Source organism: Echinops telfairi, unplaced genomic scaffold (genome assembly GCF_000313985.2).
Source record: "Echinops telfairi isolate 266 unplaced genomic scaffold, ASM31398v2 ScPeMD7_18;HRSCAF=68, whole genome shotgun sequence".
Taxonomy (NCBI): Eukaryota; Metazoa; Chordata; class Mammalia; order Afrosoricida; family Tenrecidae; genus Echinops; species Echinops telfairi.
In genome coordinates, this window is record NW_022103915.1 from 53,678,948 (window position 1) to 53,698,722 (window position 19,775).

A 19,775-nucleotide genomic window follows, 5' to 3' on the forward strand; every position below is an offset into this window, starting at 1 on the left:
AAAATTTTAAAAGATGATGGAATTTTTCCACAGATTTGTTGATGCATTCTCATTATGTTTCCAAATTCTTTGAGAAATGAGACTTAACAATATTGATAATTGAGGATTTTTATCATTTTAGGTTGAGAATTTCTTCTGTATGGGATCTCCACTAGCAGTTTTTTTGGCCTTGCGTGGCATCCGCCCAGGAAGCAGTGGAAGTCAAGACCATATTTTGCCCAGAGAGATTTGTAACCGGTTGCTAAATATTTTTCATCCAACAGATCCAGTGGTGAGTTGAGCTTAGGAAAGTCTTTCCAAAAGTTTGTGGGGAAAATCCATTACCTTAAATTTTATTTTTCCACAAGCTTTTTGAAGCCCTTTCATAAAGACATTTTTCTCTCAATATGAAATTGTTCTTAGAAGATTCTAGGAATAAAAAATACCTTGAAAGGTATCACTGAGTTGAATTAGAAAGATATTTAATTATCTGATTTTATTTACATTTATAGTCTTGAAACATTTTGATTAATTTAAGGCTCATGAAGTAATATTCATATTTACGTTGTACAGACTCATTTAAGAGCATGCCAAAATTTAAACCCACTGCCGTCGAGTTGAGTACAACTCATAGTAAATCCTATAGGACAGAGTAATCTGTATTTTAATTTAATATAAGTCCCTCGTCCTTAGGGTTTGTGAAACTAGATCATTACAGGAGCTGACAGTTCATTTTTCTCCCATCGAGCAGCTAGTAGGCTTGAGCTTCCAACCTTGCAGTTAACAATCCAGTGCTTAACCCACCACACCTTCAGGAACCTTTGTAAGGCCATAGTGTAAAGATTTTAACGTTGTAGACTGCTTTATAGAAAAGTATTTTATGGCCCTGCCCGGCGCCGCCTGCCCAGTGCTCCTCCCAGCTTGAGTCCGGCCCCCTCTGCCCTTGCCCTTCCGTGCCGAAACGCCGCCAACATGACGGAGAAACTGCCCTACAAAGTCGCTGACATCAGCCTGGCCGCCTGGGGACGTAAGGCTCTGGACATTGCAGAGAACGAGATGCCTGGACTGATGCGCATGCGTGAGATGTACTCCACCTCCAAGCCGCTGAAGGGTGCCCGCATTGCCGGGTGCCTGCACATGACCGTGGAGACAGCTGTCCTTATTGAGACCCTTGTCGCCCTGGGAGCTGAGGTGCAGTGGTCCAGCTGCAACATCTTTTCCACCCAGGACCATGCAGCAGTGTATGCCTGGAAGGGCGAAACAGACGAGGAGTACCTATGGTGCATCGAGCAAACGCTGTACTTCAAGGATGGGCCCCTCAACATGATCCTGGATGACGGCGGCGACCTCACCAACCTGATTCACACCAAGTACCCACAGCTCTTGTCGGGCATTCGGGGGATCTCTGAGGAGACCACGACCGGAGTCCACAACCTGTACAAGATGAAGGCCAATGGGATCCTGAAGGTGCCTGCCATCAACGTCAACGACTCTGTCACCAAGAGCAAGTTTGACAACCTCTACGGCTGCCGGGAGTCCCTCATCGATGGCATCAAGCGGGCCACAGACGTGATGATTGTGGGCAAGGGCTGTGCCCAGGCCCTCAGGGGTTTCGGGGCGCGTGTCATCATCACTGAGATCGACCCCATCAACGCGCTGCAGGCCGCCATGGAGGGCTACGAGGTCACCACCATGGACGAGGCCTGTCAGGAGGGCAACATCTTTGTCACCACCACGGGCTGTGTCGACATCATCCTTGGCCGGCATTTTGAGCAGATGAAGGACGATGCCGTTGTGTGTAACATCGGACACTTTGACGTGGAGATTGATGTCAAGTGGCTGAACGAGAACTCGGTGGAGAAGGTGAACGTAATACCTCAGGTGGACCGCTACCGGCTGAAGAACGGGCGCCGCATCATCCTCCTGGCTGAGGGCCGGCTGGTCAACTTGGGCTGCGCCGTGGGCCACCCCAGCTTCGTGATGAGCAACTCCTTCACCAACCAGGTGCTGGCGCAGATAGAACTGTGGACCCACCCGGACAAGTACCCCGTTGGAGTCCACTTCCTGCCCAAGAAGCTGGATGAGGCAGTGGCTGAAGCCCACCTCGGGAAGCTGAACGTGAAGCTGACCAAGCTGACGGGGAAGCAGGCCCAGTACCTGGGCATGCCGGTGGACGGCCCCTTCAAACCCGCTCACTACCGTTACTGACAGCCCCGCCTGCCCCTCACCTGCCAGCTGGTGTCCCTGCCCAGGCCCCCATTCTCCCCAAGAACACACGGCACTAATTTGACTGGCTTGACATTGGCTCCCGCTTTGTCCCCTCAGACGGTCCCGGTGTGGCAAGGGGTATTGAGAAACCCCTCTGAAGATTCTGGTCCTGATGGAGGGAGGTGTGTGGGAGACCCCCCAGGGAGCCATGACCTGCTCGCTTAGTCTTTAGGCTGGAGTTGGCAACAGTGGTCAAGCCCAGGCACGTTAACATCTAGTCCTCACCTGGTCTTAGGGACCCAGGTCACGTGCTTGGTGTACAGCTAACTGGTTCCTGGGCCCGTGACGGATGACGGGAAAGCTCAAAAGGGCAGCAGGGCGCTGTGCAAGTGTGAATGCTCCTAGGCCCCTAGCTGAGTGATGGACGCTCGTCAGCTTCAGAACAGTGAGGTCGGTACTACCTGTCCCTATTTTACAGGAGTTAATAGAATTGTCAGGGACAGCCAAGAGAAGTGACATCGATAGTTTGGGAGGGACCAGAAAAAAAACATGAGAAGAGGTGTCAGTCTGCCCCTACATTGGTAATATGCTGGCTCCTGTCACAACTCTGGGTCAAAAAAGGTTAATTTTGTTTACAATGTGTTAAAAGAGGGCAGGAAGGTGGGCTAATAATAAAAAATTTGGTGCCTAAAAAAAAAAAAAAAAGAAAAGTATTTTATGTGGGATTTTGAACATATTGGTTGCTAGGTTACTGGTTTTACAACCAGTTAAAGCTTGAAAGTCCAGTAGATTCCAGTCCTTTGTATTGTAAAAATATTATCTTTAAGTATATGTATTTATAATATATTATATTTAAATTTTTAAGTATATTATAATATATAAATGTAAATGATATGTTTCTTTAATCCCTTCAGAACAATAAAATTGGATATAACTAAATTCTAAAACTAATTTTCTATAATCATGTAGTGTTTATGGCTCTTTAGCTAGTACCAAGTAAATATAACATTGACCAAACACTGGAATTTTAGAAAATGTCCCATTTATTGTAGAACAGAACTCAAAATCATAAAAGAGACTAGGCTTAACTGGTTGGATACAGTGGTAGAACCCCCAAGACAAAGACCGTACAGGTCTGGAACTGAGTAGCTAACCATTTAAGTTCAAAAGAACAGCATTTACCCAATGACAAAATTTAAGAGGATTGGGAAAGAAAGAGGAATGGAAATAGGAAAACACAGGCAGGAAGTGGAATAAGTGATGGTACATTGAAGGAATTGAAAGGGATGAGTTGAAGAAAGTGTGTGTGAGTTGTTTAATGTAAAATTGATGAACTGTTCTTTAAATCTTCATTCAATTTACAATAAATAGGTTTAGCTTAATTTGCACTTGTTAAAGAATAAAAACTGCTATATTTAACACATAGCCTCACCTAAACTAGGTGTCTAATATTAGATTCAAATACACCCTGCATGATCTTAGTCAAATAATTTCAGAGACTGTTTCCTGTCTACATGGTGCAGATATGCCAGTATTTTACCTCATAGAGTTGTTAAGATTAAGCAGAATGTACATGAAATCACCCCAGCTGTAGTATAAACATTTCATTTGTATACATTCATTTTACGCACCCTTAAGGTGAACATAATAGGTGAACTCTGAGCTTTCAGTGGATTGTCTGTTTTTTTTCTATCTTAAACTTTGCTCTATTACATAACAGTTCCAAAATCACTTTTTTCATATAAGTTGTTTCATTATCCATTTTATAGTAAATGTTTTATAGAAATTATCTGTTCTTAACATTCCTATGAGGTCTTATCTCCTTTCTACAGATCACAAAAATGAGATGTTGTACCTTGACAAGCATCATACAGTTAATAATTAATATAACTAAAGGATTCTGAGACCAACCAAGTTGATTATCTTTTCTTCTACATCATCCCTACTTCAGAGTAGATAATCATTTATATCAGACTAATTTGTGCCATTTGGAAATTCTTCCTGGAGTTGGATAGAGTTTAATAAGAGCTCCTAAGGTCCCTGCGTGGCATAGGCAGTTTGTGGTTGGCTGCTAATTGAAAGGTTGGTGTTCAAACCTGCCAGCTGCTCCATGGGAGAAATACGCGCAGAAATACCTTTCATAAAGATTCCAGCATTGGACAGCGTCTAGTGGTTTCTCGTTGGGCTGCTAACTGCAAGGTCAGCAGTATCAAACCACCAGCAGGGGAAGGATGAGGCTTTCTAACCCTATGAAGAGGTTCAGGCTCAGAGACTCACTAGGGCAGTTCTACCCTGTCCTGTAGGGTCACTAAAGTCAACGTTGACTTGATGGCAGTGGAAGTGGTGCCCCAGGGGATTGATTGATAATGTTCTATAACATAAAATGACAGTGATTTCTCTAAGGTGAACCAGAAACATATATATAAACCATATATTCATGAATGGATTTGGAGCTTGCACTTAATTCTACCCCCAATCTGAGAACAATTAGTTCTTATGACAGGGCCCTGCTTGATGCTCGACCTCAGGAAAGATCACTGAAGATGATATGGGTGCTGTATCAAAGTGTGGTGAAGAAACTAGATGGTGCCTCGCTATCAGAAAGAATAGTGTCTGTGGTCTTAAAGGTTTGTCTTCAAACAAGCAGCCATCTAAGTCACTTGGAAGAAGCACGTCAGCCTGTGTGATCCAAGGATTATAAATAATTTAAAACACCTGGTTTTCAGAAGGTTGTGGATGACAGTGGAAGCCTAGAAGCCATTTGCAGAGTCCACACATGAATTTAGTCTATGGCGAATCCCCTCCAATCATAGTTGAGGGGTGTGAATAACCTTGTTATCAGAAAGAGAGCACTGTAAAGTTGATTCTGGGAGGCATAGTTAGCTCAAAATGTAATATCATTTTATGTCCCTTTAGACACATTTTAAACCTTTTTCAATTAAAATTTAAAAGGTGAAGGGGAAATAACATGTAGATTATGGTGAGTCCCTTCTAGCCATGGACCAGGAATGTAAATTGTCTTGCTAACATGCAGAAGGCATTTGAAAATGGATTGTGGGAAATGCAGTCAGGTTAAAATTTAGCACTTTATCATTTGATATTCCTTATGACTCGTTTAATTTGTTCTAGTTTTTAATAGTTTCTGCTTTATTTTTGATTGAGGATTTTATGTTTTACTTTATTATTCTTGTTGGGTTTGGGTTGGTGTTTGTTTTGAATGTTTTTCTGTATAGGAAATCTGGGATAGGTAAATCTGTAGAGACAGTAACTGGATTAATGGTCCCTTGCAAGTATGGTAGAGGAGGTTGGGGCGATATGGGTACAATGAATATAAGAAGAAAATGTTCTTAAAACTGATAGGTGAATTAATTATATGCCAATAAAACTGTTAGGAAAATAAATAAAACTGTTAGGAAAAAAAAAAACTCCCAGGCTGGTTGGGAGAAGATTACAGCATTAGAAACCCTATTAGTAATTCAGAATTGCTAGTACACAACAGCAGCATTATCTTAGACTACATTATTTATATCATCATTAGAAATATATATGCAGGCATACTACATATTGCTAATCGTAAACAAATAAAAATATGTTTGAAATATCCTTTTAAATCTAAAGTCTATTTAATATGCAATACAACAAGAATAATATACTAAAATCTAAGTATTGTGCCTTAATGTGTTTCTCTGAACTTTTTTTTTATAAACCAAGGCTTATCGATTAGAACCATTAATACTGAAACACTACAGCAACATCTCACCTGTCCAGATTCACTGGTACAATACTTCAAATCCTCTACCTTATGAGCATATGAAGCCTAGCTTTCTCAACCCAGCAAAAGAACCTACCTCAGTTTCAGAGAATGAAAGCATCTCAACTATACCAAGCCCAGTGACCTCACCAGTCCTCTCCCGCCGACACTATGGGGAATCCATAACGAATATCGGCAAAGCAAGCATATTAGGTAATTTCTCTTAATTTATCTGTGAATACAGGCACTTTTATATAGGCATTAAATTTGGAGGACTTTGTAGTTCTCTGACTTGTAATGGTTTACTCCTGTTTCTAGAATTAACTACTCACTTAATATTTATATTTGAGGACTGAAAACTTGAATGTTCTCTTACTAGATCATATCCTATCATTTAAGGATATGAGACCGCAGGATGGACAAGAAAAAACACTGGTATTAAAGTTAGGTCCCCCATTTTAATCCCGGTTCTCATAGGGCTTTTAATGTTCCACTTTTTCTCATCTGTAAAATAAGGGAGTACTTGAGTTCTAAGGGTGTCCTTCCAAATGAATTCTGAGCCGTTCTGAAAATCTCTACAACTGTGTGCTGCTTGAGTGTACCAAGGCTATTTCATGTCTCTTGGGATGAACTTCAGTTCCAGCACAGAGTTTGGGATGTCCTTGGAGCTCAACTATGTGCCACAGTACTTTGGGTTACCACTTGCTTTAATATAAAATGCCACAAGATGGCACTATAAATGGGCTTTGTCTGTTGGATCAGTTTGATATTTCGTTTTGTCATACGTTATTTATTGATTACTTTTAAAATAATATATCCATTTCAGTAATAAACCTATCAATAGTAAACATATACTCATGTCAGTGGCATGGTTCCTTTATTAAACGCTTGGATCTTGCCAAATGTTTTCATAAACAATGATCACTCATTCGAATCTTTATTCCTTTCTTTATAACATTTATTCCTAGAGTCTGCCCAACTTTCCTTCTATTTGACACCATTTTAAAAGTTTCTTAAGACCTATGTTCCTGTCCTGGAAAAGCATGGCTATAACTTAGTTCTTCTGAAAATTGGCTAAAATTATGGGTGGTGTTTTTCAATCTTGGCATGTGGTGTTAAAATTCCAACAGAATGATGTTCCTGTTTTGTTAAACACAGGGGCTGCTAGCATTGGAAAGGGACTGGGAGGTATGTTATTCTCAAGATTTGGACGTTCATCTACACAATCACCTGAGACATCCAAAGACTTAATAGAAGAAGAGAAGAAGCCAGCTACCTCCCCTCCGACTACAACTGTGGCAACACAGACCCTTCCGCACAGCAGCTCTGGCTTCCTTGATTCTGCATGTTAGTCCATTCTGTTCCTTCCTTAAGCTGATACCATGTCTGTCTAAAACTTGAGGACAGGGAGGGCTAAAGTCTTCATTTGAATTTAAAGTATACATTAAGCTCTCTAAAAATTTCTGCTTATATTTTTAATAAAAAATCCCAGGTAGATTCAGTTTCAAGTTTTGTATGGGTGACTTTAATAGTTAAGAACATCAATAATCAGGACCTTGTGGCAGGGGTCTTAAACATCAACCATGAACTAAATTTCTTAGGATGCACTCATCTGATTATGTAAAGTTTTTTTGTATTTTTATGTTTTTGATAAGATCTTCTCCATCTTAACATTTTTGAAGCTACAATTGCTTAAAATTTATGCTGTGTAGACGTAGACTTGAAGCGAAGGGGGACCTGCTGGGCTTTGCCAAAGCTATCGTACTCCTAATCCCACAGTTCCCTTTACTCATCTTAACTAGAAGACCTTTAAAGCTTAAGTTGAATTCATTGTATGGCTTTCGATCCTATTTCATCTACCTAAGAGAAAGTCATTTTTCAAGAAATGTATAGTCAGTTAATAGAGAGGAGTTGAGGTCTTCATAGTTATGTTGAATTTAAGCATGTGAATGGACCTTTTTCAGTAGACTTTCAAAGTTTAAAATTTTGTATAGTTGTGAAACACTAATACTCAGTGTATGTCCGTGTATGTATGTGTGTGTATATTTATGTATGTGTTTGTGTGTGTGTATCTCCAAGGATCTAAACATAAACATTATCATCAAGTTCCCAGTAAAATAAAATTAATAAATCAAGTCCTGCTTTTCCATTGACCTATATAAGGAAATGTAGATTCTGTGACAACAGCGAGGGAAACTTTGCTTTCTTCATAAATTTTTGAGAAAATTTCATAAACTTGTGCCCTTATTTTCTTACTGTGTCTGCTACTTTAAATTTTAAAATGACTGTTATCCATTGCCATCCATAAAACTTGCTTTAAAAAGGAAGTAAGCTTAGATGTGATGATCCGAGAGGCTGAATTATGGCTCTACAGTCAACCTCACTCTAGTATTAATTATTAAGAGTTGGCTGTTCCTATTTAGGCCAACAGCATTTTCAACTTAATCCTTTCTATGTTGTATTCTGAGAATTGAAAATTTTATTGCTGCAAGTCTTTTGAACACTGAAAAAATTCTCTAAAAGGCTCTTGTGTTAAAAAAAAAAAGTTTTTCACATTTTGTTTTCTTCAGTCCCTATTCTATTGCTCACTTAAATTCTCATGTTTACTTAACATTAGAAATATGATTTTTATAATTTTGCTGATACATGCAGAAGTCAAAAGAAAACTCTAAACTTCTGCAGAGGATTATGCCCAAAGAATTTTGCCAGATAAAAGCTGTAATTCCTTTTATTATTGTCAGTGCTGGTAAGCATTCAGGTAAATGAAGAAGCAATGATCAGATTTTAGTCCCAGAGAAAGGATAATGAAGACATTAATATAAATCCACAGGCTTTGAAGAAAGAAAAACAGCTAAATATTTAATATTTTAACCTAGAATTTCAAAATAATAGAGGAATCGCTTAATTTCTTTTGTAGAGATATCTAATTGTATTATATTTTGATAGCTTAACAAAATACATTTTGTCATCCTCCTATATATAATCTTTTCTGTTCCTGGTGGTAAATTCCTCATCAGCTGTATAGATTCAACTTAATAATGAGCTAATCACATGTCTTATCTATCTCTAGTTGTCGGTAGGTGTTAACCATCAAAGTTGATCTACTGCAGTAGAATTCTGCCTTTTACATCTTTATGACTTGTTTCCGTAATCTGCCCTTCTCTGTAATACTGATTTAAGCAAATGTCCTATGTCATAATTTTTGGCTGTCTGACAAATCACGAAACCTTTCTTCCTTAAAATCTTTCCAGAATGTGGTCTTTGTGATTAAGTAATTCTGGCTTCCTTTCTTGTCTTTCTTCTCATACTCACTCACCTGGTTGCTTCAGCTCTTCAGTTATTCTGAAGCTCCGCTGTGACTCCCTCGATGGGTGAGGGTAAGATGGATAGACTGGATTCATAATCGGCCAGGGTTCGCTCTTTGAAGAGTGAGTGTTGTCAGTTGAAACTTACATCACTGCCATTAAATTGAAGCTTATGTAGTGTTCTTCACTTCTTTTAAGATGTTTAGAAAAGTTATTTTCGGTGGTTTTATTTTTTGTGACCCTCCTGTGTTTGTAACATGAAAAGAAAAAAAGTCTGTTCTTTTAATGTGGTTTTGCCTCTAGGTTAAAACCTAAATGAATATACATTTTGGGAATGTCTGGCTGTTTACAGATTGTGACAGTGTATTTCAAAGTTAATTATGCTTACATTTTCCATGAAAGAGCTCTTCATTGAAATCAAAGCTTGTACATCTTTATGTATATTAATTAGGTTTAATCAGCTTACTTGGGAGTACTAGTCTAACTTTTGGCCACTACATCATTGAAGGCCATTTTTAACCATCCTTTACAGCATCTTGTTTTTTTTTTCACAGATTTCAGACTTCAGGAATCGTTCTTTAATCTCCCACAACTGTTTTTTCCGGAAAATGTAATGCAGAATAAAGATAATAGCCTCGGTATGGTATATGTCAGGAATAGCATTCAGAATACCATGAACATTATCTACTTAGAATTCTGCTCATTGAAAAATTGGATCAATTCTTTTATGTAACCAACTTGGATGTTATCATTACAGACTATTTTATTTGTATTTTCTTCCATATTTTCTCATCTTTATTGGTAGTGATCCTGCCACCTGATTGTTGATTAGCCATTTCATGTGCAAAACTATGTAATATTCCAGTATGCTGACAGAAGGAGGGAACTTTTGGATAGGGTGTAAAAGCAGTAGGCCATTGTCTGCCTTTATTTCCATGAAGAGGTCAGAGAGGTTCAGTATTATACTCATGTAATATACTTAGATATAATACTTAAGTATACTTAGATATAAAAGGGTTTCATAAGTAAGAAGTTAACATCATTCTAGTTATTTCAGTAACATTACCACATAGGGTTTATACATATCCCGTAGCTACTATCTGATTTCAACACAAATACTTAGTGTACCTTAAGCACATATTTAATTTTTTATTACATTTTTGAAAGCAAAATATATTTTTACACATAATTTTCAGCAGATTCTAATTTATCACCAAGGATCAATTTTAACTATTTAACGTTCTCTTTATCACTAACTTCTTTTTCCACAGATGTTCTTTCCTTTCCCACCCCCCAGCCCCCACCCCCGCAAATACTGGATTTTGTCTTAGACAAAAATAATGATACAATTTTGGGAGGCGGCATTTTATCCAATTTTTTTATTTGATTGCTAGCTCTCATTTTTTCTATTAAAAATGCCCTTACTTTATATATGTATTCTAAAACAGTGTCTTAGTATAACAAACTAAGGGTTTTTCAGAGTTGTTTTGGGGCTTTGGTTCTGTTCTGTTTTTTGGTTCCATAGCAACAGTGTGTGTTGCTCTAACTCAGTAAATTCCCCTCCAGGAATGATCTTATGTAATTGCCCTCTCTAGTCCCTGCCCATGTAATAACTAGGCACGTCCATAAAAAAATAATTTAATTTTGTGATTTATATTTTTAGAAGGGAAAAGGAAGATTAATCCACTCATATAATTGTCCTTCAATTCATTTTAGCAATTGACCGTATATTCACTATGTCAGAACCATCCCAACTACCTAAGCAGTTAGATGACTAATAACTACACCAAAGTGAATCAGGTGGCAGTATGCATATAACTTCTGTTTTCCTCTTCTCTTTTCAGTCATTCACCAATTGTACAGTGTTTACCGTGATCATAGATACCATGCTTAGTCCTCGAAAAGACAAAAGATGAAATAGATTTTAATATTGCCCATAAAGATACTAAATATGAATAATGGAAATGAGTATTTTCAGAGGGCATGCATTCTAGTAGGGACTGTAGACAACTATGTAATCATATGGTAGACTATGAAAGTCCATTAGAACAGTACAGATAAATGACTCTATTCTAAAACATGAGAAACTGCTTTCCTCTAGGGAAGTCATAAAAGGTTATGTGGAAGAAGTAGAATTTGGGCATGAAGAAATGAAAAGACATTGTCGGGAGAAGAAACGGCAGAAACAAAAAGCACAGTGGTGGGAAACAGAGTATGTAGAGACACAGAAGTTCAATTTATTAAGAAGAACCAAGAATGAGTAAAAAGAAGTAGTTCTGAATAAAACTGACAGTTGCCTAAGCCAGATTGTGGAGGGAGGAGCCAACAAATCTGGCCACCTCTGGGGTTTCTTGTCTTCAAGATTGACCTCAAAAGCTCATGTTTCCCCATTCCCTAAGTGTAGCCTTATGTTCAGTGTTTGAATGTTGTTCAGGGTAAATTGAAACACTAGGGGAAGGGAGATAGTGGTCAGTGTAAGATATGAAGTTAATAATAATTTATAATTTATCAAGGGGGGAGGGAGGTAAAAAGAGGAGCTGATATCAAGGACTCAAATAGAATGTAACTGTTTAGAAAATTATGGCAACGTATGTACAAATATGCTTGATACAATTTATGTATGGATTGTTAGAAGAGCTCTAAGAGCTCCCAATAAAATGATCTTCTTAAAAAATAAAAAGATCTCACAGCACTTATGGAATTACCTGGGCATGTAGAACTTTATTCTCGGGATTTCTGTGATGTCTTTGAAAGAGAGATGATGAGACACTGGCCGAACCAGTATCATCCATTTTACCAGAAAAACTAACGCGATGTAAGGTCAACTACACTGACAACCAGGCTGCCCGGGGTCAACTTTTAAGAGGAAGAGGGTAAACTAAAACAAACTCATCATGTACAAGCTGCTATTTAATTCCCGTTTTGATGAGGACAGCCAGAAGATAATAGAGAAATGAGAGCGCTAATCAAATTAAAGCCCCTAACGGTTTTAAGAAAGACAAGGACTCAATACAAGAGGACAGTACATTTAACTATTATGTGAAAGACAGGTTTGCATCACAGTCACAGCATACTAAGAATAATAAATTTCAGGGACATAAAATCAAAGTGGAGTCAAATAACCTGTTTCCGGAAAGAAACTTTTCTTTGCTTTAAGTCAGAATGGTTCAACCCGAGATTGTTGGACGAGGATGGCCTTATGCAGGGGCGTCTGAAAGTGCATTCTTAAAGAACTAACTTGGTGGTCTTCACTTGTGCTAATGCGTGTGATGCTCATCTCTTCTGTTTCTCCTCAATCCTGCTTCTTTATAACTGACTTCATCTTGCCTCTTCTTCATGGTGCTTCAGAATTCCAGCTTCCTCTTCTTTCTTCATCTCCTCATCTGTTGAACCAGAAGATAGACCTACAAATCTAACACAAATGTGCACCATGCAAAAAAGATTTGGACATTACTCCGCAGGTCCTTTTAATGATTTAAGTTTTTTGACCTGTTAACAGGTTAATTTATTGTTATTTAAACAAGAAGAAACGTAGGGGGTTTTTTGTGTTTATTTTTATTAAAACCTCACTATATTTTAGAAGTGGTTATAGCCTAATTAATATTTATTTATTAAGTATAAACTGTTAAGTTTAAACCTCTAGAAATGTATAAATACATCTATGAACATTCCTTTTCAGAACTGCATAATTGAAAAATGACAATAAGCATTCTTAAAAATCAATGACATTTTCACAAATTAGCTGTCTAATGAGCATTTATATGCCTGCATTCCCTAGAGTATATTCATGCGTGATTACCAAATTCTCAGTGTGAGGCAAAGTCCAACTTTTTCTCCAACCCCTTTTGTAATTTTGCCAACTTTTACTTTTAACATCTTTGGCACTCTAAACAAAAAGCAGATTTTAAAGTGTCTGAGTGGTTTTGAGTGTTTTTGTTCTGTTTTATTTTCAAGATCAACCTTCCAAAACATTGACAGTTCTAAAAGCTTTCCTGAACATCAGATGACCGTTTTTGAGTGTCTATTGCTAAGGATTTCTTCTAAGAGACCATCGAGGCTCTTGTATCACCTTAATGTGCTAAAGGAATCTTTTCCTACAGGGATGGCCAGGACTTTCTGACTTTTAGAAAAGGTGACTGAATTCACTGAATGATTCGAGGACAAGAGAGTTCCAAAGTCTTTACTTCCAAGAATCACTTCTCTTTCTCTCTGTTTAACTCTCCTGGCCACTCAGTGGAATCTTCTTTTATTAAAGAGACATTTGTTGAGTACTTGTATGTTCCAAGCACAAGGGTAGGCACTGTTAATGGGATGGAGACTAAGGAGTGTGGTGGCTGCCTTTGAGGAATTTAGCCTGATGGGTAAAAACCATTCTATGACTATAAAAGGATGGTCACACACACACATAGCCAGTTGCTAAGCAAAACCAGTTACCTTTAAGTCTGCTCCAGGTGACCCCACAGTGTCAGAGTAGAATTCTGCTCCATCGGGTTTTCAGTGGCAGATTTTTTCTTAGAAAAATCACCAGGCCAGGAGCTGATACCAAGGGCTCAAGTGGAGAGCAAATGTTTTGAGAATGATGATGGCAACAAATGTACAAATGTGCTTGACACAATGGATGTGTATGTGGATTGTAATAAGAGTTGTACAGGCCCTCAAGAAAATGATTTAAATTTTATAAATAAATAAATTGAGTGAATATAATAAAGGCTTTTGGAATGCTGGTGGGAAAAAAATCACCAGTCCTTTCTTTTAAAATGCTTCTGGGTAGACTTAAACGTCCAGCCTTTCAGTAAGCATCTGAGGTTGTTTGCACCACCCAGAGACTTACAGGGTCTTGCTGACTAAGGAGCTGTTGCGGATTCACTTGCACTCCCACAGCATTATTGTTCCAATCTTTGAGAGGATGTTTTCCTTATTTCTCACAAAGATAGAAATGATAAAGCTACTAGGGCAATCATTTCCATTACCTACATTGTTATTCCCTAGTAGGTCTGTGTAAAACCTGTCGTCGTAGAATCCATACTCACTTGTTGCACTTTTCTTTTCTTTTCAGTGGAACTGGATCACAGGGTTGATTTTGAACTCCGAGAAGGCCTGGTGGAGAGTCGCTACTGGTCAGCCGTCACATCGCACACTGCGTACTGGTCCTCCTTGGATGTTGCCCTCTTTCTCTTGACCTTCATGTACAAACATGAGCACGATAATGATGCAAAATCTGATTTAGAACCAATCTGAACCCTTGAAGGACATTATTGGCCCCAAACTGATTTTTTTTTCCTGTTAAATGTGTGTGTGTGTGTCAACACATGGAGATTTCAGGTTTAAGTATGTTTCAATTTTTGTTTAGAGCAAGAGATATTTAAAAGCACCTTATTTTATTTAAAGAAGAAAAAACATTCTCAGACCCAAAGGAGTTATTTATGGATTTAATCGTTTTGATTATGAATCTGATAAAACCCTCTACAGAGCATCAAGCAAGACCTGGAACTGAGGAAGGTTTGGGTGAACTGGTTGTAAAAGATTATAAATCACGGTCTAATTTCTCCCAGATAGAGAAGTATACTAATAGGTTGGAGCTAATGTATTAACTGAAATATGTTATAAATCTCAAATGGTGAAGATCATGAGGTGATATGATTATAGATTTCTATAAAAGCCTCCATTTCCACTATTTCTTTGAAGAAACTAACAGATTTAAAATGTCTTGAATTTAACTTTAGAAAACCTAATGCTGAAAAAGAAACAATATTGGAACTCTACTGTATTTATAATGTATTACCTCTGACTAATTGTTTCTTCCAGTGTATGAAAAATTGCATATTTTTTACCATTTCCTTTTAACATAATTTAAGAACAACATTTATTTTCTATGTTGTTAAGACCCTTTTTTTCTTAAAACTCTATCTTTGTACTCTTCAGATGAATATATAGACACTGTGGCATACTTCCAGTATTTTTTTTCCATTAAACATATGGTTTTGCATAATAACAGGCTCAGTTATTAAAACAAAAAACATTTTATTTCACATTTATGTACCTCAGAGAAACCTAAAGTTTGCTAGACTTGACATAGACTACACCATAAAGGATATATTTAATTACTTTTATTGAAAAATTAGTGAACAACTTTGGCAGTATGGAGTGTGACAACTATTTTAAATACATAAATATTTCTGTGCCAAACAGTTAACCGCATGAAGGGCTGGAGTGCCACTAACATTTGATTGTCACAGTGTTTAGGAAGGCATGATCAACACATACAGCACAGGCAGTCAGGTTTCTGAGGGATTTCCCTCTGCTGTGAAAGTTTCCACAGTGCTTTTTCATCTGAGGAGCTCAAAGTGCTTTACAAAGTATACATTCAGTAATCTTTGTCGTAGCTCCAGGAGGTAAGTAAATGAGTGTTATTCTCATCACATGTTAATAGACTAAGGCACCGAACATTTAAAGTGCCTTGAATTAGCTTACATAGCAAATCTGGTGACTGATAATTCACATATTACCTCTTAGAGGTTTGCACAGAGTAATAGTAATAGAAGTCGCAATCCACAGTTTAGGATAATGGCTGTAAAACCAACATTTTACCATATTTGTCTTACACATTCTTGAGCTGTCAAACACAAAGAGATGGTTGGAGGGAATTAGTAGGCATCTCTCAGTGGTCCCACTAGGGTCCCTTTAAGGTGCTGTCTTTGCTCACCTTGCAAAGACTCTCCGAGCTCTCCTATGACCACTGTCAAACTGGAGCAAAGCCGATTAGTTGCACATCATACTTACTCCTTTCTTTATAAGAAAGTAGGGTCTTTGACTGACTTTTGGTTTTCTTCTGCACCATCAGTATTCTTTTCGGTCTTGGCCTTTAATTGAATTTGCACAAACTATAACGCTTCTTTTTAGTATTTAAAATTTTCTTAAGCTTTCATGACCGAGTATGTGACTCACTAAGGAACCCTTTCTATAAAAGGCGTGTCATAAGATCTTAGAATCTTGATTTCAAATGTAGAGATTTCTATGAACTCAGGTCATTTTCATAGCTTGTTTATTTCATAGGTCTAAATCCTTAGGAAAATTACTTGTGTCATTTGACTCATCACTTAAAGGGCTTGAGCGTATGTTACTGCGGGTAGTGTGACAGTCAGATGCCTAAAAGCTTTGTGGGACTCATCCTTAACCACTGGAATGTGAAGAACCCTGTTTACCTGAGAAGAGAAAAAGCCTATCACACTATTCAGTTTGATATTATTGAATAAAAATTAGGTTCTCAGAGCCATGGGAATAATGTATGTTTCCTTTTATTTTTCCAATGAGAAAACAAAGTCAAATTTAATCTCTCTCAGTTCATTTGAATTATGGAAAAAGGCATCATTTCAAACTCTGTTTTCAAAATGAGACCGCCTGGGCTAAACAGGTGTCTTGTTTTCTTTTTGTTGTTGTTATTTTATTTTTTATTTTTTTTGGCGTCTTGTTTCCAATACATTATTTTACAAATCGGAAAAGTGGTTTTGATTTTATAGTACTCTTGTTTCCATGTCTGCCGCATGTTATCATGGGATGTACTTGTATATACTCAAGTAATACACACAGTATGTGTAATTCTGGCTTGATTTAGAAGCTAAGTCAGTTACTGAGTAACATCTTGCAACTTTATTCTAGTAAGTACTAAATTTGGCCAAAAAGTTTTATTTTTTATACTATTAAAATGTTATTCTCCATTTTGTGTACATGCTATGATGATTCTCCTGAGTACTGTTTTAAGCCATTTGGTTCCCAACAGTTACCAAAGATTAGAATATGGAGAATGCCTTTGAGTTAAATCTTCATATTTTTTTACTTTAAAATTAACCTTTACTATGGAAAGATCCCTGGTGGTACTTAAGGTTAGATGTTGAGCTGATAACTGAAAGGTTGGTGGTTCAAACCCACCAGCCACTACATAGAAGAAAAATTATGCTGTCTGTTCCCTTAAAGATTTAGTCTCAAAAACCCTGTATAGGGTCACTATGAGTTGAAATTGACTTCACAGCATTGGATGGCAGGCCTTTTATTGAGCCCTGGTGACACAGTGGTTAAGCACTTAGCTGCTAAGCCCAAAGGTCAGCAGTTTGAACCTACCCACCGGTCCATGGGAGAAAGGTATGGCAGTCTGCTTCCTTAAAGATTCTTAAACTCCAAAAAATTCCGTGCCATCGAGTGTTCCAACTCACAGCGACCCTCTAGGACAGGGCAGAACTGCCACTGTGAGTTTCTCAGGCTGTGACTCATATGGGAGTAGAAAGCCTTGTCTGCCTCTCCACATCCTTGGAATCCCTGTGGGAGATTCTATTCAGTCCTATAGGGTTGCTGTGGGTCAGAATTGACTGCACATCAACAGGTTTTGTTCGGATGGTTTTTGTTTTGTTTTTAGAGCCTTTTATTTATTTTTCAGTAGTAATTGCACATGTTTCCCAGTGTTGTCATTTAGACTATAATTACAAAACATACAGGTTTTCCAAGCACCTACTCTCTTATATATGAAACAAGCCTTAGGAACCTCACACGTGTTCCTACTTCCTATTAAATAACATCTGTTCACTTTTTAAACCCTTACACTGAATGTGTTCTACAGAAGCCCTCAGACAGTGCCATGTAAGCATTAATCCTCAGTCTCCTCCTCAATGACTCCTCATGGAACTGCTGAAGCACCTGTTTACATTGAGTCTAATCGCCCCTCTCAGGCAGAAGGGAAATTAATATCTGTGGGGTGTCCCAGCTAACCATGCCTGTGATAACGGTAGCACCTCAACTGCATGCAGTGGACGCCGAGCACCAGCAGACAGTTTACTGCAAACGTCCGTAGTGGACAAAGAAAAAAGTAACGTACCGTGTCGGACAACATCCGATCACGTAGACTCCATGACTGTGGTTCCAATACTCATAAAGCCTATTAAGAATTCAAGGTACATACAATACTTCATAATAAAAAGTACTACTCTGCAAAGGGCATCAAAACATGACTGTGATTTTTGTTCAATCTGGTGTAGTGTATCTGGAAGTGTTTCCTTAGTGTTTTTATGCATAGTGTTTTTTGACAACTGATACTAGATACAAACTATACTTACTTGTAAAAATTCAACTGAAAGACAAATTTAGTGGAACTCGCTTGTAATCTGGGACTGCCTGTATATGATCTGCTATTTGTACAACATCCAAATCACCTAACATCCCATAGAATGTATATCGGACACCAAGCAACGCCTGACTATGACTGTATTTCTTTCTGATTAATTAGCTTGGTTAGTGTTGTCTTCTCAGTTATAATGAATAAGGCATTTGACAAGTGAGAAAACAAGTATGAATGAATATCTTTGAATTGTTTTAGAATAGTCTTGTTAGAAGTGAGGCTAACAAAGCTACTAAAGCCAAGGTCAAAGCAAAGAAAAAGGACATAGTAATTATATACTGGAAAGGAAAACTAGAATTTGACTAAGCTATCTGAATGTTAGATAGTTGACTTCTGTGATTAGCCTTAAGTTTTCCATCTCCGCCAGTTTCTGCTGTCATTTCTGGGCCCTGAAGCCTACCAGCAATCCTATTATGACTCTTTCCTCAATAGACAGAAACCCAATGGTTCTCTGGCTGAAACTGGAACACATGCATTAAATATTTATGGCTAGGTGTGGATGATACAGATAGCTTCTAACATTTTAGAATAGCTACATTAAAAAAAAACTTTTACTAACAAATAACAAATTTGATAGGAAGCACTTCCACTGCATACTGAGCTCTGTGGAGTCTGGGAAGCCGATACAACCCAACCTGTCTCCCTACATTTCCCCTTTGGGTTAGTCAAGAGGAAAGGGAAATATTGAAGATGTTGAGCCGAGCAGTATATAGAATAGGAGCACATAGAATTTCATATCAAAGGTTCATTTGGTGAGACTTCATCTCACATACTTTGGAGAGCCAAAAAACACCTTCAACAAGATGGATTAGCACAGAGATACAGCAATGAGTTCAAACATAGCTCTGATGGTGACGGCGATACACAACTAGGCAATGCTTCTGTTGAATATGAGGTCACTGAGCCGGAGCCAACAAGGAGCTGATATTGACAGCCTGCCTCAAGCAGCTTGCTGATGATGCTTCAGTTAATGCTTGTAATTTTCAAAAGAAAATCTTAAAATTTCAGGATTTGCATGGATGTTAGAGGAGGTGATGCCTACAATTAGGCACTTGGCCAGCCAAGTGGCAATTGGAAGCCACCCAAAAGCACCCCAGAGGACAGACCTAGTGACTGCTTCCAAAGGTCACAACCTTTCAAGGAACCTGATGGAGCAGTTCTAATCTGCACACATGGAGCTGTGATGAACGAAAATCACATACTGTGGTTTCATGTAATGGTTTATATAGCAAGAAAAGTAGAAGAAAACGTTTTGGCTCAGCCCCAAAATTCGATGAGCACACCAAAGCAAAGAAGGAAAGTGGTAGAGTCTTGAAGGAAAAATGCCATTAGCAAAACTAGAATTTTAAATCTGAAAGGGATGTAGAGA

At 38.1% G+C, this 19,775-nt stretch overlaps 2 protein-coding genes across 2 annotated transcripts in view; both read left to right on the forward strand.

Moving 5' to 3' along the window:
• Window positions 1–16,958, forward strand: part of DDHD1 (DDHD domain containing 1) — a 78,598-nt gene extending 61,640 nt beyond the window's left edge. Inside the window, exons 13-17 of the mRNA XM_045287634.1 lie at window positions 122–271; window positions 5,899–6,151; window positions 7,097–7,285; window positions 9,798–9,881; window positions 14,300–16,958. Of these exons, the coding sequence (XP_045143569.1) occupies window positions 122–271; window positions 5,899–6,151; window positions 7,097–7,285; window positions 9,798–9,881; window positions 14,300–14,481 (858 nt within the window). The 3' untranslated portion in view covers window positions 14,482–16,958. The remainder of the gene's footprint in view (window positions 1–121; window positions 272–5,898; window positions 6,152–7,096; window positions 7,286–9,797; window positions 9,882–14,299) is intronic.
• LOC101652888 (adenosylhomocysteinase-like) lies at window positions 881–2,269 on the forward strand. The gene has a single exon (XM_013003712.2). It carries the CDS (start codon window positions 952–954, stop codon window positions 2,185–2,187), a length of 1,236 nt encoding a protein of 411 aa, XP_012859166.1. The 5' UTR covers window positions 881–951; the 3' UTR covers window positions 2,188–2,269.
• Window positions 16,959–19,775: the final 2,817 nt, after the last annotated feature.